The sequence below is a fragment of the Egretta garzetta genome, unplaced genomic scaffold, assembly GCF_000687185.1.
Source record: "Egretta garzetta isolate BGI_Z169 unplaced genomic scaffold, ASM68718v1 scaffold98, whole genome shotgun sequence".
In the NCBI taxonomy this organism is placed as follows: Eukaryota; Metazoa; Chordata; class Aves; order Pelecaniformes; family Ardeidae; genus Egretta; species Egretta garzetta.
In genome coordinates, this window is record NW_009260611.1 from 321,294 (window position 1) to 345,203 (window position 23,910).

Below are 23,910 nucleotides of genomic sequence, written 5' to 3' on the forward strand. Positions count from 1 at the left end.
TGGTTCAGTTCTCCATTGTTATGCACGTACATATTTCCAGTAAACCATATGCACCTCCTCCAATATAAGCAAACTTTTAAAATACCTTTTTACTACCATTTCAAGGATAATTAACGCAATGGCAAAGCAAGAAATGCCAGCAGTGCCTAAGCACAGCCACGAATGTCCATCTGATCCCAGTGACTGTAAAAATGTTGTATGTCGTACTGTACTGGTCTTAGATATTCTCTGTAGATGTCTCCATAATCCCATGTCACTTCTGAAGTCTAGCTCTGCCTTGTTTCTTAGAGCTCCTTTTCAGGTGGGAAGACTGGAAAGTGCCTTGAGAAACCAGTAGTTATTCCCAAACTGTGTGAAAGAGCTAGTGTGCTCCTCAGGTACGTCTTGCAGGCATTACTGTATGCCAGTATTTGCAGTCTTCCCTAGTCTTCCCTAGCAAACAGACTGATCTTGTAATCGCAGCCAGGTCTCTCGGCTCCTGCTCCTACTGTGTTAGCCTCAGGCCTTTTTTCTCCTTCCCTTCTCCTCCCTCCCTAAACAATGTACTCAAATGTTACTGGGAAGTAATAAACCACTCTTTCTGGCCTTTTTGGACAAAAGCATGTTTTGTAGAACTCCCATCAAGCTGATTTTTTTCAGGAATTTTATACAATTCTACCCTGCATTTCCTTCACCGAGTGGATGTTTCTTTTCAACACAAAAAATGTAATGAGTTCTGAGTCTTGCAGGCGCTATAAAAACACAGTGTGTTTTGAGCTCCTTCCCACAATTTCCTGATCTTACTTTGCTTCCAGGAGGTGGCCTTGCTCATTAGCAAGCCCACACAGGAGCAGCATGCCACTGAAATGTAGTTACAGTTCACTGCAGTAGCAAGCGCTTACCCCAGTCATTTCTGGAGCAGGTGAATTAATGCCACAACCCAGTCAAGTCAGGCATTAATTTGAAAGCCAGGGACTTCTTGTCTCTAGAATACATTCGTGTTTACAAGAACAATGTTGGGCTCATGAGGGCAGTGAAGCAGTATCTCTAGAAAACTCTATAATGTTTTCAGAGTTTTTCTTTTGAAATGCGTTCTTCCAGCTCCATCCTGTAAAGTTTTAAGTCTTGCTTTTTTTTTTTTTAGACAATCTTTCTGCAAAGGGAACAAATTCAAGAAATATCCTGTTCCTTTTAAGTGACAACAAGATGGTTAAAGAAAGTACTATTTTTATATTTTAGAAATAACTACATCTTCAGCAGCCAACTAACATTCTCTGTGGAGCAATCTTGTGATGCAGGGATATTTTATAAATACCGTTGCAATCTGCATAGCAGAGCTCTTCCCCAGCAACCGGGCTGTAATAATCAAAAGTGGCTTAAACTTGTGTTAATAGTACAAAAGCAAGAAGAGCCTATCCTATAACATATTTAGAGAATAAAAGTAATTGATGTATTTAATAGTAATTCATACCATCTGTGTTGCAATTTTCAGATAAGAGCTGTTACTGAAAATACAGGACCTAAAGCTGCTTATACTGTTCAGAGATGACATACTTATCTGATATGATGTAACCCCAAAGGTATGCATTCGTAAAATAAGCATAGTTCAAAGACTACCTCAGATATATTTGTACTTAATTAGAATCAGGCAAAATTCCAAAATCTGAACAGAAGAGCTTCATCTTAGCTGTGAGTGCAGGTTAGACTTAGGGGCTTCCCCTGCAACCACTCCTACGTTGACCAAGCTGTCAACTTGTGCGACTGGCTAATTGAAAAGAAGCTTTGAGTCAAGGTGACAATTTCAGTTCCTGGGCTCTTTCACCAGAAGCTCCATTAACCAGTTGCTGGAAATGAAATTCAGTACAGCACTGGAAGAAAAAGGATAACGACGATACAAGGCACACAGACAAGAGAAAAGGGGATCAGAGGGGGCAAAATAAAGCCTTGGTCTGCCACAAAATTACATTTTCACGTTCAGTGTTGTTACAGATGGTGCTTTTGTATAACAGGCAGCGTGGTCTGGTCAGCAGTGTGCTGGAACCGAGACTCTGGAAAGCTGGTGACACTTTTCCTGTTTCCCTATTGCTCTCTTGGTGACTTAGAAGAAGTCATTTAAATATTAATAGCTGCTTTTAGAAATTTCACATGAATTCTCACTAGCGAGAGAGACTGGGGGCTGACTGATATGGGATACTTGTTAGGCAAAGATAGAAGCACTAACACTTGTTGACATTTGCTTTCAAACTGATTGGTACGATAACCCTCTGTGTAACCAAAGCAGCGACATTAGCATTGCATTTTTATCCTGCATCAAAAGGTGCCTTTGTTTTTGCAGTTCAATACATTCCCATATAAATTCTGTAAAAAATGTTACTTGATTGTCTGGAGAAGTGGAACAACTTGCTCTGATACTGCTTCAATTTTCTAATTGTTCCAGCCAACAAATCAGCACGAATTTACTTTCCGCTGCCACAGATTTTTAAAGAAATAGAATCTTTGGCACCTATTTCTGCAATTTCAATTAAGGTATTCTTCTGAAGTTACAATGTGTTTGTGCTTTTTTTTAAAAAAAAATCACTCTTCATTGAGTTGCAACAAGTATTTTTAAATCAGCTTTCTGACTGAGCTGGACTTATATTATTTCTGATTTTAAAAAGCACTTGAACACATGGTATAACTCATGTTAAGGCTGTGTGTAGCACTGGACAGTCAGTACTGGTGAAACAGTACATTTGTATAGTAAACAGGTTATATTAATTTATATATAATAAGTTTTTATATATATATTATACACAATATACTATATTGTGTACTAGTTGGAAGTTCCTAGTAGGAACCAATGCAGTTCTGCTGAGCAATGATGTAAGCTGTAAAAGGCCTACCTAAACTGTGCAAAAGGTGTGTACCAACAGTCATTGTCTGTGAAGACTGGACTCTGGAGACCAACACTACTTGTTCTTACTACACTGTGACAGAGTAGATCTCTAGAGCAAGGAAAATTTATCAATTTTTTTAAGCCTTTTGCCGTGGACATTGCAGCCATGGAAGTGGTGAAGCTCAAGCATCTACAGTACATCGCGGTAAGAACGACTGCTTCCTTCTCACCTTTCCCCATCCACTGATACCATGAGATCTAGTATGACTGGTTTTGCCCCTTGCTTAAAATGTTAGACCTGTGTAAGTCAGTCAACCATGACTGCATGTGGACTGTTACATGGACATGCATGTGGACCACTTCACTACCAGTCTATGGGTCTCACTGATTAATGCTCATTGCCCACATCTTACCTCCAGTCTCAGTATTTTCCAGCATCACCTACTTCATCAGAACAGCACAGGGAGATGGCAACTGTGGCACAAAGTATGGGTGAGGAAACCCAGAAAATCCAAGATCACTTCCAAACATAATAAAAAAATGCCTGCTGTTTGCAGATACAGCAAGTACCAAACAAAAGTTTTTTTAAAAAGTGTCTGAGAGAGAAAAAGGAAGGAGGCAAAGGAGTGGGCAGAAACATATGCAAAATACTTGGAGGAAATAAAGTCAAAAGGAACAGAGGGGGGGAAAAAAGGACTAAAATGTCAAACAAAAGGACACTGCGGAAGTCTGCTGCCTATGTATACCATCCATTGCATATCTGAACACAGGAGCAATAGGCAACAACAGACACAACAGCTTTTTACACCACTGCATGAGCTATAATGTTAAGGTCTCATTGTTCAAAATGACTAAACCTACTATCCAGAAGACAAATTATTTATCTTCCCCCACTGTTGTTCTTCCTCTTATTATGTGGTCTTGTAACCGATGTCTCCCCTCTCTCAAAGTCTCTTGAAAGATTTTACTGATCCCATGGTGGAGGGATTATCATGATTTTTGAAGTACTGCTATGGACCAATGATGACAATGTGGAAGTAAGTTGCAATCATTTAAAGCTATCTCCATTTATATTAATGCGTTATCACTCTATATACAATAGTTCTTTACATTTTACTATAATGCAGAAATTTACAAGTTAAAAATATCAGAAAAAGTTCCTGGAAAGCTGTTAGTAATAGAGTATTTATGCATATGTATTTTAAATATATAATACTTACTCGTAAGGATTGTCAGCAAAAATAGGTACTCTGCATAAGATATCAACCCTGAAATAAGAGTTAAAAATTGACTTGCAAAAAGAAAATATAGCAAGACTTGAAAGATCAAATGTTATAAATATAAACCCCATAGTTTAACGTCATATTAAATAGGTTATTAAAATAAGCCATATTATTATTTAATAAAGTTTTTACTTCTGTTTTTAGTGCTCTGAAGGTAAAATTCCCTATCCAGAGACTCATCAAGGTTCATGTCTAATCAAGAAAGTAAGGTTTAGTTGGTATTAATAAAAGGCCTACACTAAATCTTGGGATTCTCACTGAAAACATTCAATGTTTATATAAAAGGCAAATAAATTAAGTGCGCTTTGTCACATTTAGTACCTGGGAGGAGAACTACTCTAACGTTACCCTGAAGGATCAAAGTCCTCCATCCTTTGGCAGGCTCGTGAAGGCGGAGAACAGCTTCCCTCTAATTCTCAAGGGGAACATGGCAACATGCAAAACTGCCAAGCTGCTAGATTGTGCTGATAGTACTGCTGGGCTGCGTGCCAAGAGGAGGCTTCTATTTTTTTTTTTTTAAATAGGAACATGTCCTTTCTACAAGGTGAAAGTATTTTCCCCCCTTTTGAAGGAAAATTCCAGTGTTTTCCTTTGAAATACCGCCTTAAGTGAAAAGCCTGAACAAACACAAAGATGTGATAGCGTCAAAATAGAGCGTAGGACCTAAAGATAGAGAGCGCATAATGAGTGTGGTTAAACAACAGAATCTGAACCATCTGCCCTGCAATAATGTTTGGAGAAAAAATGTAAAGGGCTTTTTTATAAATCACTTTTCAAAATAACTGAGCCACTTTTAACTTGTGAGCTAAACATTGTATAATGCTGAAGCTGCTTAAAATAATGAAGTTCAAACATGCCTATCTGTGCGAAGATAAACTATTTTTTATAATTTATATTTAGTTAATTGATAGATAAGGAACCCACTTAAGCTTCAGTGATAAACAATTAACTTCTGATAAATTACTATGCAGAGCCAACAGCATTTGTATTTGACCTCAGATAGTCACTTAACACTTTTTTTAAAGTACCAGAGTTTAGAAATATTAAATTGCTGAATGTAAGAGACAAAGTCTTAGCTAAAGAGAGATCTAATCCTGTTGCCAACTCCATATCTCTGTTTTCCTCTCCATCAAAATAGTGCTATTCACCTTATTATCCAGCACGCATCATGTGTAAATCAGCACAGTACCACAGTCATACAATACATGGTGGAAAGAAAAAATACTTTCACCTCAAAGATTTAGTTTTGCTTACAAGTTTTAGGGTTACTGCCATTGCAAGAATGTAAATTATTATTTGCATTGCTGTAAAACTTGGAATCGTGTTCCGAGACAAAGTGTCCAGGATTTCTACAAATTCAAAACCAAACAAACAGAGAAAGAACTCCTACCCCATTTTTTAGCTTATATGCCAAAGAGTAAGACAAGGAAAAAAAATGGATAGAAACAAATGGGGGAGGAAAAGAAATCAAGCAAATAGTCCGATGGGCAGTGACCAAGATTCCTAATCCCTAATTTTGTTTTGTGTGTGTCACAGCAAAAGAATGCTCAAAGGAAGAATATAAAGAAAGACAAGGAGGTAACTTTTCAACTCTATATAGAAAACACCTCCCAGTTGTGGACTGGAGTGGTATCAGCACAAAGATCCCTGCCTGAAAATTTAACCAGCGAGTGATGAAGGCCAGCATCCCTGGCCAAGGGGAAGTGGGAGTCTGCCTCTCAGCTGTCTGGAGATGTGCTGCCCAGGGAAAGTCTAGGGAAGACCTGGAAGGTGAAGACAAGCAGCTTATGGTAGATAAAACAGAACAAGGAGAGAGCCCAGTGTTGGGATACAAAAGAAGAGATGACACACTCAAAGGAATAATGTAAGAAAAACATCTTTATCAAAGCATTTGAAATTATATTAACATGGCAGATTATGTTTGTTAAAGTCAGAGAAAAAAAAAAGTTGTAATAATTGAGATACAAAATGCTGAGCACCTGAAGAGTTTTAGCTATATGGGTAGACAGGGAACATTGTACCTTATAAAATTTTGCAGAAAGAATCTGCAAAATTTATATAGAGATGGTAGGATGTAAAGAAAACACCAATTTAAACACCCTGCTTACTGGCTCAAGGGAGAAGCACGATGGCTTTATTCCCTCAAATTGCAGAGGGCTGGAAAGAACAGCCTTGCAAGAAATGGCAGGGGCGAGACAGACTTTTCATTATCTTATCTTAAGCTGACTGAAAAGTCACTATAGTGGATGTGAATATAATAAAAATATGTAAAAAAAATTTCTTGATTGTACTTTAAAATCTGTCTCAGTGCCCTAAAACAAATCCACAGCCTGTCTGGCATTTTCTGGCAGACTGATTATACTAAAATAATTTGAGACAAGATTTTTTAACTTGTGGACTCATTTTCATAAAAATTCTTTTAACTTTATTGTTCTTTTGCTACCTGTAGTGAATGGCCAATTTATTGTATCCATAAAGTAGATTAAATATTTTGGTAATTTCCTTTTTATTCTACAGTCATCATTATAAAGCTATTCAAATTAAAAGATGTGATGCTGCAAATTCAAAAAAAAAAATTATGTTAATGTCCAAGCAAATTTTAAAAGATAAAAGCTTCGCATACTGATGAATGACTCAGCATACTTGCAGCCAAGTATTTGCAGTTAGCATTGGCAAAATACTGTCCTTTTCTAATACTAAATGAGCCTTCCCTATCCCTCCCTGGAAATCTCTGCCCGCAAACTTTATAGCAAATGCTGACAGTACATTCTTCTTATTGCTGAATAAATCATAAGTATACCCACAAAATATGACATGAATTTTAAAACTGCCCACTAGAAGGCAGAATGCCCTAGCGTTACATTTGACAAACTGGACTGATGACAGTTTTCCCTCTATTTGATATTTAAATAACAATTTGAAGGTAGTTAAAATAATCTCAGCTAAACAGTGCAACAGGTGTAGACTCATTATTCTGGTACTTGTAAAAGCTGTATTTAACACATAAATATTTACATTTTAAAAATGTAATAACAATGTATCCCAAAGCAAAAGCATCGAAGTCACTAAAGAGGCATCATGACCAAAAACTGTAAAACCTCTGCGTGTTGTGGAGACTTACGCATGACTGCACTGAATGTTCCTGCATCGTCTCAAACTCCTGCTTGACCTTTGAAGGACGGAGTATACAGACCCACAGTCCTAAGCAAGGGGAGGTCAATGCCTTGTCTAGAAATGCAAACGATGACAGATTGAGCATATCACCGAGCCACTTTCTGCCAAGCAGGCAGCTGGGAGAGGCGCAGGAAAAGGAGGCTGCGCTGATATGCTACGTTTTCACTTTCGGTTGGTGGATTCCTGGTTTTCCCAGGCAGACTGCTTTGGGGATTTGCAGAATCAACCATTAGAAAAAGAAAGGCTCTAAAAAAGCAGGGGTAGAGAAAGAATATCCAAGAATTAAAGACTGGGAATTCTTTAGACCCAATCCTGGAAAAGCACATGATGATTATTTGAAAAGGCGGGGAATGACTATTCAATACAAAATCCAGACCTCCTAGAATAGGAAAAAAATTTCCAACTCGTTCAGAGCTTTTTCAGGGCTGCTGGGGTATGCTGGGGCTTGCAGGAGCAGACTGACAAGCAAGGCACCCAGCTGAAGACCCCTCCACGTCTGCACAAGGATGCAAGAAATGAACCGCATGCAGAAGAGGCCACAGGGCAGGCAGAACGCTGCAGGCTGAGCTCCAGGGCTGCTCTCCTGCAAAAGCTGCCAGCCGTGCCCAGGGATTTGCTGCCCATGGAGAGAGCGTGGCTCATGCCTGCCAAGGAACTGCAGCAGTGCAAGGCAGCTTTATTTTCCAGAAACGTCCACGGAATAAGAGATTCAGGCTGAACTCTACGATACAGAAAGTTTGTGAATAGACACTGCCAGTCTTTCTCATTAGTTTGGGAATTCCAGTCTTTGTTCCTGGTGAAATGGTTAATTACTCATCTATTTGGTTTCCTTGATCCTCTTGTTTGTTTTCAAACAATTTTCAATTAATTTATGCTAACGAGGTGTTTATTTGGTGTTCTTTAATTCCCTGTTGTTACACAAACAATATCCCAGCTCTCAGAGTTTTCTCTTTATGTAGCCCAATATAAGGGGGAAATTCTGGGTAAAAAGAATCCGAAGCACATGGGTGCTGTGAAGAGCCATGGAGCTCCTGAAAAGGGAGAAATAAGTTCACCTGCTCTTGGAATCAGGGATGCCACTTTACATAACTGGATACAAATCTTATTTTTATTCTTATTTCTGTGCACCCAAGTTATATAGTGAGACAGCAGCTTATTAACAATCCTTGAAAGTCCATTTTATGGTGAAGTCATTCCTTTAGCCCTTTCTCTTCTCCAAATAGGCTTTCTGATTTCTTTCATGTCTCCTCCTGCACCTCGAAATTCCCAGCCCTGCCTCTTTATGCCTTTTATTCTCTGTATGCCTCTTGCATAACTGAGAGATTTGCCAAGGAAGCAGCTACTGGCTAGATGGGGATGAAATCAAATCCATGAAATCTTCTTTAAAAATACATTCAATTCATACCATCTGACGAGATTAAAAGCAAGATGTATTTTTTGGTATCAAAAGTACTCATTACCTTTATCACCAAGCTCTCTAAAAAAGGTCGGTCCTGGTTTAGCTTTGGCAACACATAGCAGTGCAGCATCTACCTCCTTCAAAAACACAAACAAGAAAATATAAAGCCAGTTTTGAAAGCGAACTCTATTCAGTTGAGTAATAGAAAGAATGCAAGTTCTTTTGAAGAAGGAAAGGAACATTTTGCTCACCTTTTTTGTCAGTTTCTTGGCTGAGGCTTTACCTATAAAAAAAAAAATCATCATTATTCAATAACAAACTGACTTTAAACTTTGATCAGGTTCTGTGGCATTTCTTCATTTTTATGGGAAAATGCTAAGTAATATGAAACAGAATATTTTGCAACAGGCAGTTTGTTTCTAATTCCCACAACGATCAAGAAAGGACAATATTTAAAAATAATATAAGCGGTCTGTTCAAATGTTCTTGCAACCTAGACGAAACCACAGACCACTTCGGTATCTATGACTGACTTACTCATGTGATTGTGCATACTGTGAGCTACAAATGTAGTACAGATTCCATAGCAAGATTATACATTAAGAAAAAACTGCAGTATTTACAAAGGGATTTGCATGCACACATAATCCTTCAAGTGCAGGTTGAGCATGCAAAAGCTAAAGAATACTAAAAAAGAGAAAAAAATTAAAATGTTGATGTTTCTATTAAGCAGAAGTAAATTGAACAACTCCGCCTACTGAAACAGCATTAGATGAAACCATGCACACTCCTCAGTGTTCATTAGTAGGTTCAAGTTTGTACACTCGAATAGGGGAACCACTGGCAGCAGTACAGTTGTGCTTCTGTGTAGATCACCCGTTTGAGGAGCTGCAATGTGTTATCAGTGGAACGTTTCAGCTGGTTAGGCAGGGACCACAGAAATCCTGCGGTCATGGACTGGCAGGAGCTATGCTCTATCCTTTCTCAGTCTACCTGCCCTATCATACCAGTCTGTCTCCTCAGCATTTCTCCTCACACAGTTCTTAAAACCCTGTGTCCTTCACTCTTACCACTCTCAGCCCATCAGTCCCTTCCTTCATCACCAGTCCCTCTGGGTTCCAGCCAGCCATTCCCTCCTATTTATTCACACTGTGTAAGCACAAGTGGAGCTGCTTGCATTTGCTCTGAGGACCGGTCCCCCTGCGTGCAGCAGCCTGCTTTGCTCCATGCTCCGACTCCGAGGCTTACTCTGCTGCTTCACGGGCATCTTGAGCCCCAAGGGTCACCAGCGCAGCATGGCTGTTTGGGAACGGACATGATGGAGGCAGCCTGGTGGGCAGCTGTCAACAACCTTCTACCAAGCATTTTCACAGGCCCGTAATTTAGCCAGACAGGGGTGCGTTCTCAGTAAAACAGCAAATTTCCGTAACACTGGCAAAAGACATGCCCAGCTGCAGGGGGTCTCCACTGCCAACTTTTGGCTTTGGACAAGGGAAGCTGCTGGAACATCTCAACCATCAATAGTTCATTTTTCAGCACAGGCAAAACAGTGCCCTGGCCCCTTCTCCCTGAACGGGCAGTAACAGTTTTGCTGAGAAATTCCTCTCCCCACCCCCCTCCCCCAGATCAGCCTAAGGCAGACACCTGGCACATAACATTGCAACCCAAATGTTTAAGTTTGACAAAAGTTATAAGCAACTAAAATTAGGGTTTTAATACTGGAGTGTTGAGTGACCCCAGCAACAGGTGTTGCCAGCACCACCTGTTGCTGTGGATGAATACGTTTTTGTGCAGTGTGTGTACATATATTTACACACATACACACACATATATAAAGCTACACAGACAGATACCTTCCAGCTCAAAGGAAGTATGAAATCCTCTACTAGAAGTCAGACTAATAACAGTCTGGGAGAGCAAGTAAAAATCCCTATATCCAGCAAGGCTGCATCCTGAGCAAGCGATGTAACACCACAGTTCAGCACTGTCCACTGCTGCAGAGCATTTTAATGAATGGCTATTTAGCAAATTAAGCGATTCAGATCTCAGCTTTGAAATGTCACCTCCTTTGTACAGAGCATTTCAACGTGGAATTAAACTACAGCAGCTCTTTCGACTCCGGGAGACCCACATGGCGAGAAGCCTTACAAGAGGGAATGAGTCAAGCTGTAGAGCTGTGAAAAACAGTATCTGAAAGAAAAAAGGGAAAACCACCCCGCAGTGACTTTCACTGTAAATGTTCTCCATTGCCTGTTTTGAAGCCAGCCATGCACTCTTATTTGGTTAACAGCGGCTCTGCTCATTCCTTTCTCCTGGTGGCCCCACGAGCATCACACCTGGGACAGCAACTGCTACCGCAGCAGTGTACTGGACAGTAGCCTTTTGCCAGCATCCAGGAGGGTGATGAAGGGAGACAAGCTGAACTCTGCGAGCTGGAACAGCAAAGGCATGAAGGTAAGGCGAAAGCACTGGGAGCTACAGCTGAGACAATAGTTGGCCAAGTTTGCAAGGCTCTACACTTGGTTAAGTCCACATTTCTCTTCGTGTTGTATTCAGCACAGTAACTCTGAAACACTTCAGCTACCCAGTTTTAGGGAACATATCCTCAATGAGAATTACCCTACTTGATAAAAATTAAGGAAGGGAAGGAAAATCTGTTGCAGACATGTGGACCCTCTTTTCACCAGCCTGCCTAGAGATCATATAAATGGCTGCGGCAGCCATCTACATCTGCTCTCCTGCATTCAGCTACAGCCACCCTCCAGAGGACATTTAAGATGCTGACGTGCCGTCTGATCTGTTTCAGAGATGAAAAGGCAGTAGCAACAACAATACAGAGGCGCTCGTGCTACCCTCAACTGGGGAACCTTGGCATGGGTGCAAGGACTAGTGGAGGCGAGGAAGCCTGCACTGCGTGGCAGGAGGAGGACAGTCACATCACCCCAAGACGCGGCGAGGGGCAGAACAAGGTGGGTCAGGGTCGGTCCCTACCACGGCTGACTGCACAAGTGGCTGCTGCTATAATCAAAGGGGAAAAAGGCAGGAGGGAGAGGGACAGATTGAGAGATAAAGACATTTCTACTTTTCTAAGTAGTAAATACAGTGGAGTAATAAACATGGAGCCTTTTAATGGTGCTCTTCTTAAATGGGCGTCAAAATCAAAAGATTTAATAACCTATCAAATGAAAATGGCACACAGATGTCAGCAAGCATGTGTTCCAGTAGGCCAGATCTTTTTGAAAAAACCTGACATTTCGGACAGTAGTGTTATTTTTCATATTGCTATTTGTATAAAGTATTAGAATACAATCTTATAATAATGTAATAATTTAAACTGCAGAAGGAATTTCCCCCAATAATTACTTGATAAATATTTTAATATTTTCTAAGAATTAAATCCAGTTATATTCTACTGGTACTGCCACCCTCATCTGCGAAGACTCAAATTTTCACTCGGAAACATTAGCTGATATTACTGTAGCATTCATGATATTCCTTGAATACTAATTTAGCTCTTGGTACTTACTCTCTCCATTTACTCACTTCCTAACCTTGAGATCCCTTGAAACACCAACAAGGAAAGTTCTGTTAATGTTGCACGCCACCATACCAAATGCACAGACCAGAACCAGGTCTTTTAAGGCCCTGTCTACAATAATTAGGAAAAGAAGGTTAACTCTTCTTTGCAGAAAATGCACTGTGAAGGTATGAACAATTTCCTTAGCCAGTTTGGACACTTAAAAAAAAAAAAAAAAGCCTCTTCCTTTCTATCAATTATATCTTGGTGCTGTCATTCCTGACGCATGACTAGAAATATCAGGATTAAGTCTCTCTGAGGAATGCAGGCAATGGTTATAATTATTAAGAACTATTTAATCTAATAAGTAAAAGATCTGTACGATGCACTTCTCTGTATTTTTGTTCTTTTACCTTGATAGATTCTTTCTAATAGGTAAATTAATGACATATTAGAAAACATGTTTGTAGTAGTAACAGTCTTACTTTGGCATCTGAAAAAGAAACTTGGAATGTTTATTGTTTTGAACTTACATGAATGAGAAGAAAATCAGCTTTTTTTTTTTTTTTTCAAGCAGACCTGCCAAGACTGTGATGGAAATCTGGCTTAAAGGACAATGAGCATTTTCAAGGGTCTCTACATATTTTACAGATGCTATCATCTAATTTTCACCATCTATAGCGGATCCATGAAAAAACAATGAGGTACAGGCACACCTTTCACAGACAAAAAGCCATTTTAGCTTTTTAAGTTGAATGAATACCAAGTCTACTTAGAAGCACACAAATTCGGTGCTGTTAGCTAAGAAAGTTAGCTGACAACTGTAATTAAGAAAACACTGCCAAGAGCAGCTATGTCAGCCTTAATTTGCCCTCGGCAAGCCTGGGTATTTTGTCACATACATTTCTTACAATAGAAGTGTTTCCATCACCTATCAGTTTTTTACACTAAGATGTAGAATGGACCCGACTTCAATGTTAGGATTAACATGAGGAAAGGGCTGAATTAAACAAGTACCCACTTGCACTCAGTAACACCCATTTACACCTGTATAGCTGAGGAAAGGCTTAGATGTGACAAAAGGTGTTTAGAACCAAAGAATGAGCAAAATCACTAACACCACCATTATAGCAACAATAATCAAATGCCAAAGCGAAAGTAGAGAAGTTGCTACTATCTGCAAGGAAGCATAATTCTACATGTCTGTGAGACTGCTCTATTTTTGTAATATGGAAATGAAAATTAGTTTTTCAAACAATCTTTTCTCCACAGCCTTAACTTCAAATGAGAACAGTATAAAATAGCTATCTTTTCCTAGGAGGACAACAAGCTCCTGTCCCTTTTATCAGCAAAGTCACTGAGGTGGTTTGACCAGGATCTCTTTTTAGCTTCATTTCAGATAGACACAGTGATAAAACAGTAAAAAAAAAAAATTGCCCTCCCAGTTTTTTAATTTTAGATGGCAATCATTGCCATCTTTGCTGAAGCTTGGCAAGTTCAAAGTCATACTGGGGTACTAGGAAACCAATTTTTTTCTCCTGAAAAATTAAGAAGAAAGAAGGGTTAAGTATGTTACAATTCAACCTAACTGATTCTGCAAAACGATGAGTGAAAACAAACCTTTTAAACTGGATGGGATTTCAGCCCAGTCGTAATCTGAGGATCGGGGCATTTTAAAACCCAAACCCACTGTGTGCAGCTCACGCTGTGGCCTTAACAGCAGAGCCCACCCTGCAAGCCTTGCCTGCCATGGGAGCAAGAATTTGTATTTCTCCCTTTCAGCCGGCTGCCAGCTTTCACACAAGCTGAACCCTGAGAATCCTACCCCTGAGCCCTGGCGAACTGGGTTAGATAAGGATCATATATGTCAATTTCCTTGGGGAGATCCCGTTAAAATTTTTGTTTAAATTAGCCTAAAATAGAAGATCATTGAAATGCAATAGCTTGTATTTCATTCCCAGCTCTCTCAGGTGTTTTTTATGATACTGGACAAGTACCTTATCTCAACAAAGTGTCCTTTGTTTACCGGCCCTATTTACATTCTCAGCTCTTTAAAGCTCTTCTGTGCACTTATAAAGTACTTGCTGCTAATGAAACCAATAATGTAAAGAGCAAAAATTCAAGCCAGTAATTAGTTCTTTAAGGCCTCCTTTTGAAATATTGGTGATATTGGAGATAAATCAAGGGCAGCAAAAAAAATGAAAGCATGACAAACCAAGTGGTCAGATTCCTATGATAGCTCCTGGCAAACCAGTATCTGAATAATAAATGAGCGTGCCATTTAAATGAATTAAGAATCCACTTCAGCTAGAAAGCTTTTACTGAACTAGTGCACTGTTCCATTGAAAGATAATTGATAAAAGTCATTTAAATCGAACAAATTAGTGAATTGAACCACCTGAATTAAAATCCAAGTATGCCCAGTGGAAAAGGCAATTTGCAGTAACAGAAGCTTCTGATATGCTTTACAAAACAAGCTTTGCATCAGTCCTTCTTTATTTAGAGCAATCGTTCCTCTGAGGAAACGAGAAATATAGAGTTCTGGGCCGAGGCCAGCACTGGCAAATCTCCATTTCAGAAGAGCAGTTGCATCAGAGCCAGTCACTACCAGCAGGTTTCTCTGTGAGTAAGGCAGCCTGGGGTAAAAAGGGTGGGATGCTGATATAAGGAGAAAAAAAATCAAAGGATGACACAGTCTTTCAGGAAACTGAAACAAGAGTGAAAAATTAAGATAAGCCAGTTTTCAAAAACTGTTAAAGAGACAGTGGCACTGAGTTACCAGCAGTGCCATGAGTTCCAAAATAACCAAAGGCATCAGGGTACAAGCAGATTTTGTGGTGCTTGCTACCAAGCACGTAAGCAGCTCAGTCCTCACTGGGACTGTAGCAGGAGTCTGTGGGGATGGCAGGGAGAGCAGGGGAACAACTTTTCCTTTGGTATTATCCAGGGAAAGTGACTTGCTCCCAGATCTGCTCTCTCATAACATAACCAAACTGCAGATAGGAAAAGCTGAGAATAGGTTCAAACTTACAAGCTTACCGCAAGATTTCCACTGCAATGATCTGTAACAGACAGGAAAGTTATTTCTTCCAAAACACCAGAAAAGTCTAACAGGTGTGTAGTGGCAGCCCTTGGCTGCAAAAGGAGCATGTGATGCGGGTTAAGACTTCACATGTAACACACAAGCAGAGAGAAGCCGAGCAGAGAGTGCAATTGCAGATTAGCATCTCCCCAGCAGGAGAGGCTGCCAGCCCTCTGGGCTGGTTCTGAGCTCAGGACTGGAGGGAGCATCCAGAGGAAAAATGTGTCACGTGAAATACAAGTCCTCAAACTCCCAAATAAGCACCTCATGCTTGGTTCCTCTGGCTTCATTTAGATGTCTAAAAATTAGATGCCTAAATCTGAGTTAGCGATCTCTATGATGCTTTGCTGTAACTATGATGGTGTAAAGACATATGTAGAAAAGGGTTTATAATTAACTTTGAAATCTGCTGCTCCTATTTCAGATCTGAAGAAGAGCTCATATGCCCAAAAGCTTGTCTAATTTTTCCAACTTACAGCAGCTGGTCTAATAAAAGATATTATTTCTGTCCACAAACCTCATCCTGACTAATGACCCCCAGGCTCCCTTTATAGTCAAGGGGAGAGAAATGGACACAGCAAAAGAGCAACTTACTCCAGGTTGAGATAGGTGTCTAATACAGGCCTTGGACTCACCTGTTTCCTTCCATTGACTTTAAAGAGATGCTACAATCATTCACTCTGACCTGACATTCAGCTTTTATATATCTAAACTGAGCAGGTGAATCTTTCTGCACACAACCAGGTAACTCACACCATGACTGCTTTTTGTAGTTGTTATATCTCTAATCTGTTTTTTCCAACCTCCTATCTATCAGCCTGATGTTAGCAGTGCTAAGGGCATGTATTCTCTGTTTTATTAATAACTTAATCAGATACAAGGGCAAAGTGTACTACAGTTCAAGAGGCAGAGTGGCTGTGTAATTGGAACAATAAAGTATTACAAAGGACAATTAAGATTACCTGGAAGGAGCTGTATCCATAATACATGTTTCTGAGACCAGAGGGGTGGAGAATGACTCCTGCCAACCTACAGAGAACATTATGCAGTTCAGACTTTTGGGACGGATGGCATCTCCTGAATCTGCACAAAACCACGAACCTCCCACAAAGAGCAGGCAGGCAGAGCCTCAACTCAAGAAAAATTCCTAGTATTGGGCTTGAGATGGTAGCCAGTCTCATCTAGCAAAGAGAACAACACAGGCTAGGCTAAGCCTTCAAGAAGACTCAAATTAATGAACTTTGAACCTACCCTGAAATAAAGAAGAGATTTCTGCAGCATCGCTATGCTTTATGTTGTCATCTCCTATTGCTAACAGACTATTTTTTTAAATACTACAGTGGCAGAGCACATGCTAGGTTAAGGCACTAACAACAGATGAAGATAAACTATTATGATAGCCTCGTAGCACTGAAGGTTTAATTCTGTTCCTCTACTAGACAGCATTAGAAGTCATGATCCCTGGCCTAAGGGCTCTGTAATCGACTTTACAGCTAGAGAAACTAAGTATAACAAAAATTAGAAGAACAAATAAAGTAGGATAAGAACAACAACAATGAAACGATGCAGTTAAAAATCTAACCGCATGCACAACTTGAGCAAATTGCATCTTAATTGTAAGCAGAGATTAATTTGGATTCAGGATGGAAATACGTGCAAATGAATCGTCCCACAATCAAAACGAAGAAAAGGTCAACACCTTAACAGCACCAGAAATTGATTCTTACCTCACCGTGTAAGACCTGATTTAAGCTGATTTGCTCAATATAAAGCCACCATCACCACTGTAGCAACTATCCTTATTGTACCTCATTCGGCCACCTCCTTTACAATTTGTATTCTTTCATACATATGAAGATCTTCCCTAATGTAACAATCTCATAGTTTTTACATGCATCTTACAAAATGTAAAAAAAAAATACAATACAGTTAAAGACTAAGCACAGCAATATTAAAGACTGTTATTTATTACAAATTGTATTCACTTGCTGGCAAACATAACTGAGATGCCAGGTGAAAAATTCATCCTTTGTGTGGGAATTTATCACTAGCATAAAGCTACTTTACTAACCCTGGCATAAGGAAAAAGAAGGCATGTGTCAGAGAGGACCATCTTTTTCACCTTCTTGCTTTGATGCAATTTATCCCCTAAGCAGGAACTGCAAATCATATCAAACTGTGTCAAATTATATGAAGTAACCATATGGTTTATTTATTGCTCTTTGATATGTAATGAACACTCCAACATACAAGAATTACAGATAACAAGGCCAGAAATGACCACGTGAGTCACCTACTTTGTCCTGTTGCTCCCAACAGACTTTTGCTCATGCATTATCTCATCAGTTTATGTGCACACAAATACACATTCTCACATTTGAAAAATAGTATTAATACTAAGCTGTGGTTTGGGGTTCAAAAGACAATAGTGACATTAATTCAACTGGGGTTTTTTATAAAATAGTTTGCTTTTTCTTAAACTTATTCATCCAAGTACAAACTTCAGGGTACTGTTGGTACTGCTCACTCCTAGTGGAACAGGAAAAAAAAAGTAATAGCTTGATATAATTTGAAAATTAAAACCAAAAATACTTTGTGAAAAAATTGAAGTTATCCATGGTGTCAGCATGAAAAATGCAGTGCTGTTACCATAATTCTGTTCAGATGTAGGGCATTTATAGCACTTGCGTCTGAGCAGTAAATAGCTGACATATTAGTGATCAAGCCAATTTAAATTACTGCAGTGGGTAAGTAACTGGGAGCACTGACATTTCACATAAATTGAGTGGGTTCTCAAGAGTCTTGTAAATATAAAAAGCCATTTAGATCCAGTTTATATAGTAGCTCACTTTTTTTCCTGTTTCTCCCTATCGCATATCAAAATTATTTACACCATCATTATTGCTTTCTTTTTTTGTTAAAACACTATTTTTCTTTTAAAGATTAATTTACTTCCACTGCAGCACCACGCAGTAAAAGTTCTTAGAAATACAGCAAAAAATGTTCCAAGAGGTGACAACTGATTGGAAAAGTACAATGGAATTTTGCTAGAAGTACCAGTTTGGGAAACTTTTGTTCATCATATCCCAGCAACCCCTAGTCAGACCTTTGGGAGAAGAAAAAAAAAAATAAAAAAAAAAAATGGTTGATGTCCTTCTGCACTCCTATTGTGAAATCTGCAAATCTCTTCATCTCATCAGCAGGACGCCCAATTTCTATTGCTGCACTATTCTAATGATGGTTGCTCCTGTTTCATTCTCCTAGTGCCTTGTCCTTCCAATCAAATGTCTAGAACTTGAGTTCTTTAGGGCTGCCCTACATCCTCCACATACTAAACACAATCTTTCCAACATCTTACCATTATTATTTCCTTCCCAGGAATATATTCTAGGGAATATAGCACAAACAGCACCTTTTTGGTGATTGCAAAAGATGGTCTTGGGAGTTTCAGAGAAGCTTGTGGGAAGACCCATGAAGTGGGGCTCCCTTGTGGTTAAGGGAAATTGCCTCATTCACAGAATAGCTGAAGTTGGAAGGGAACTCTGGAGATCATCATGGTAATTAGAATGTCCTTATCTTCTCATGGTGACAACTCGGAAAAAGCTCAAAGCAGAGTCAGTCAGGGCAGGTTGCCCAAGACCAGGTGCAGTTGGGTTTTGAATATCCTTGCAGACATTTGTTTCTAGAAGGGCTATAAATACATCTCTCTAATTCAATACAGTCACCTAACCAACTTCGCAATAGGATAGCATCAGTTTAGGTGCTTTTGTAACCTACACTAACACCAAATACAAGCAATAGCTGGTAGGTTTCATATGGAGTTTTAGGATTTTTCCTCCTTGCTTATATCAAAGGCAACACCATTCTCACGCAGTTGAAGACTGTATCCTGGCTTCAATTCTCACTGATGACCTATGAAGGAAGAGACAGCATTTTTGCCTTAATTGTCAAGACATGAGAGTGCCAAGTACAACAGCAAATTTGGGTATTTTATTGAAAGGAAACAATTCTATATTGGTAATTTCATTAGTGAGAGCTCTGTGTTTAAGCTCAAGTCCTGGGACATTTTGTCTTACCATGTCAGAGCATGGTAAACGCCAAAAATATTCAGAACCTTATTATGCTTATCTTCCAGTACATAAGCCTCATTCACAAACATGCAATTTACAGTGACTAGATGTCTGAGGGCATTGCTAATGAGTTTACAGAACAGTTAATTTGTAAATTATAACCAATATAAATTCTGCTTAGGAATGAAAGGATGTAAGTGAACACCCACTAGATGGTGTTCAGTTACTGCACAGGGTGACCTGGGCTAATTACAGCTCTAGCTCCTATTCACCTCTGTGTTGCAGCAGACTTTTCTTGAAGAAACAGCAAATACATTTGTATAAGATGACAAAATGGAATGAATTCACCCTCTTTCCTAGAAATTTGAAAATGCTTTAGTAAATTATTTACTATCTGTGTTGAATGTTGGTAAGTAGAACTTCTACACCATATGACAAGTCTAAACAAATGAAAGTACATAAGATTGTTTTATGTCTACTTGCTAATATTCTATGGTTTTACTCAAGATACTTGTATTTTTGCCATTGATGGTGTTACCTATCTGTTCCTCATCCTCCCAAACTCTCCTGACATCAACCATTAAAAGAAAAGGGTGAATAAACACTCACCAAGAAAACATACCCATTTTGCAATTAGTTATATTAAAAGGATGAACTGAATTGCCAGATGTCTATTCTAGTAGAACCTAATGCATCACTTTCTTTTTCAGAAGAATTGTAATAATTGCAACTAATTCCCATTAGTGATTAGTGAATCAACATAAGGAAAAAAGAAAAGAATAAAAGTGCTGTTTTATGGGAAGAGACTTCTGGCATAGGTGCAATACTGTAGCACAACTTCAGATATTTTAGATTCCTGGAGATTACAAGGATGACTAGTGATAAAGGGAACTGCTATTCAGAGCTGAATTAAGCTGATCCTGTCATGTCAGGATTTCCAGAAGGAACCTTTTCCGTTTTATAAGGCTCTGCAGTGCAACCTGACATGAAAATTTTAGGAAGGCCATTTTAATGCACATGACTCCAGTGATGACATTACTTTTTCCAGTTGCTACTGTGAGAAGATAAGGACATTCTAATGACCACGTTTGGGAATTTTCCTACAGAAGATTCTGCCTACTGCTTTCGGCATTTTACCAATCCTGCCCAGCCCTACTTCATTGTTTTCATAACTCTCCAGGTTCAGGCATTATGGCAACCTCTAGCTTTACTTTCCTTATTCCTTCTCATGCTTAATTGGAGCTCCATTCAGTGGCTGACTTGCTTTCCTTCAGTTGATGGTCCACGTCATTCTCGCCTCTACCTTTAAATTAGCCAGGAGTTTTTTTTCTACTTCTAAGATTAGCTCATTCTGTTATTAGCACATACAGAAGCTCTGAGCAAACCAGTAACAGCCCCTGCTGAGTCTGACTTGTTTATACACCATTAACATCTGTCACATAGCAATTAACAGATGTTTGGGAAGTTTTCCTACAGCAGGGGCTCCAAGGGTATGTAAGTGATAACAGAATGCTCCTGTATTTTAAACTAAGAAAGGTTTATCCTATTTTTGCCACCCAAAAAGAGTACTGAAACAATCTATTTGGGTAGTTTCTGAGAGTATCAGAATGAAGAAAGTTACATAAACCTAATTTGAAATGTTGTCTTTATTCAGAAGATAAGGTGGTAACAGAATGAGAAGCAGGACTGTGAAAAGTCTAAGAACTCCCCTAGAAGATCAGAGAGAGCTAAAGTAGTGGGAAATCATAGAAGAGCTTAAAAACAGCTGCTAAGCGTGCCTTATTGCAGTGGCCAAAATGGTTTGGTTAATTTTCAAGTTAGAAAAAAAAATGCTGCCAATAGTACATTTAATAATAAATTACTGACATGATGTTCCTCAGCCTTCACTACAGGCAGAAAAGAAAGACTCGTGCACCAACTAGACCACCTCTCCATTCTAAGGGGTGAAGTTTGGAGACTGAATAAGAGAAGCAAAGATAAGCCGTCTCTTGACTCTGTGACTTCAAACTCCTCACATTCTAAAGAAAAGAGTTTGGCAGAAAGAAAAATAAAAAAAAAAACCTTAAAAAGAAGATCAATAGTCTCTTTCAAAAAGATGAAGTTATTCTGTTCTAGAATTGTCTTATTTCCCATTGAATTCAAATCATCTGATGAAGAAAACCTCAAAAAGACATTTGGCTTTACACTGGCTTTAATTTTACATTCAGATTTTCTAAAGAATTCTGATTTTATTAAGCAGCAGAGGAAACACTGTATTAGGTCTGTCAAAACAGAAATAGAACAGAAATATTTGCTCAGTAAAGATAACTGAGGAGACAAATCTAAAAGCATAAATACACGTTACATCAAAATTCCCACTAACCTCTTCCCATCGAACTTGTAGCAGCTTTCAGTATGCTGGGCTTCTGTGTCCACTGCCTCTAACTATCCTTGCTTTGTCTCCTTCCTGCCATACTCAGCTTCTCTGACAAAACTAATTGCTCCTCCAAGAGCAATCTTGGACTGAAAAAATGAAAAATTTTTCCTATTCCTGTGCAAAAGTGTACATTACTTGGGGGCATCAAACCCTTAACCTCCCAGAAGGATGTTCTCTGCCAGATCTCTCTTTTTTGTCTTAAAACTTTCTTCACCTACGAACACCAAAGATAATTTCCTCTACTGTACTACCCTCATCCTAGCAGACACATGGAGCTACAAACGAGGACCAAAGCACCTACTGTGCTGGAAGCTGTTCTGCATGTAGCAACTGTGAGCAAAGAACAGGATAAATGAGTTTAAGTGTTTTGCTCTAGTGAGCATTGCTTTGTACCATTTTTCTCCTTGACTGAAGCTGCAGTTTGACAGTTCAGATGTTTCAGCAACAGTATTAATTTATAAAGTTCCTGACTTCAATCCTTGTTGCACCCCTTAGGCCATAGTGATTGCTAGTGGATTTTGCTGTGAGCCAGGGAATGAAGCTGGCTTTATAAAAAGAAATCAAATTCAGGAAAGCATGGAATAAAGCTACCTACATGAAGCCATGGAATGGATGGCCTCACCCAGCCAGAGGAGATAAAAATAAGCTTGGGGTTGCTTAACCTAACAAGAGCACTGAGTGGAAATATAATTATCTATAGTGCATCATGGGGTTAAGAATCAAAAGGGAAAAAAATGTTTTAGGTAATGGGAAATGTTGGCACAAGAGCAAGTGGGTTTAAACAGACAGTGATTAGTTTTAGGTTGGATATCAAAAGAGTTTTCAAGCAACAGAGAAGATGCTGTGTCACCATTTTCCAATATGAGCAGTGGTTACAAGTGATTTTAAATTGAGTGTGAAAAATTTATAAAAGGTCTATATTTTAAGTTTTTAAACTGCTAAAATGGGAGCTGACTTTAGCATATATATGATAAATTTTTACATACTTGGCCATGAAATGCTAAAAAAAAGTGCTAAGCCATTATGTATCACCCTAATAGAGGATACGAATCCTTAAAAATATATTACAATAAGTTACACATTAACTGGTAATTTGGGCCCCTCACTACAAGAAGGATGTTGCATTGCTGGAGCATGTCCAGAGGAGAGCAACCAAGCTGGTGAGGGGTCTGGAGCACAAGTCATACAAGGAACAGCTGAGGGAACTGGGGTTGTTTAGTCTGGAGAAGAGGAGGCTGAGGGGAGACCTGATCGCCCTCTACAGCTACCTGAAAGGAGGCTGTAGTGAGGAGGGGGTCGGCCTCTTCTCCCTGGTAACAGATGATAGGACGACCAAGTAGATAACCTTTTTCCTCCTTACAGCAGTACTGGACGTGAAGACTAGGGACTGTCCTCCTGAAATGCGCATTTATTTTGGCTGCAGAGGAAAGAGATAGAATTGAAATATGAATCAAATTTTGAGTAGGCTTTTTACAGTTCTCAAAGCGGGTGGAAATGAAAAGCAAACAATAGATGGCTTTCTTTTAGTGAAAGAGTAAAGTCATTTTATGTTGCCCACTGTACTTCTAAATTGACCTTACTGGTTTAAAAGCCCCTCTTACTTTTTCAACAGCAGAGACTGCCTTGACCACCATACACATCACAAAACCCATTGCTCTCTTCTGCTAAATGGTTGCTCTCTTTTGCCAATTCAAAGCCAGAGAAGCAGATGAAATTTTTTAACATTAGGCGTTATATTTTCTCCTAAGAAAGTGACAGCAAAACAGAAGTGGAGCTCTCACATTCTCTATCACCAGAAAATTCACAGAGAAGAAATAATTGCTATGTCAGGGTGGGTGATGGTTCAGAAGTTGTCAGACGCACTAAACAAATACAGTCCCAATGGAAAAGCAGACGTCCATCCACACGAGACAAAATGACTAATTATAGTATTCTCCATTGCAAGAATCTGCTCTGTTAAGGCTCACAAATGTTTGGATCCAGTGCATAGTCAAGAACAAACACACCTCACTCTTCCCCAGGAAAAACAAAACCAAAAAAACATTTGGGGAGGAACTGAAAAAGACAAAAGTCATCTGTTTTCTAGAACTGGCAGTTTCTCTGGTGGGATACGTG

General features: G+C 39.2%; 1 protein-coding gene across 5 annotated transcripts in view; it reads right to left on the reverse strand.

Moving 5' to 3' along the window:
• Positions 1-23,910, reverse strand: part of MICU2 (mitochondrial calcium uptake 2) — a 106,778-nt gene that overhangs the window by 27,570 nt on the left and 55,298 nt on the right. For 4 of the 5 annotated variants that reach the window (XM_035900416.1, XM_035900413.1, XM_035900415.1 and 1 more), the window contains exons 3-5: positions 8,962-8,993; positions 8,772-8,847; positions 4,075-4,122 (exon numbers count right to left, since the gene is read on the reverse strand). In XM_035900416.1, the coding sequence (XP_035756309.1) occupies positions 4,075-4,122; positions 8,772-8,847; positions 8,962-8,993 (156 nt within the window). Of the gene's footprint in view, positions 1-4,074; positions 4,123-8,771; positions 8,848-8,961; positions 8,994-18,667; positions 19,222-23,910 lie in introns of all 5 variants that reach the window. The other variant, XM_035900414.1, reaches the window with a different exon arrangement.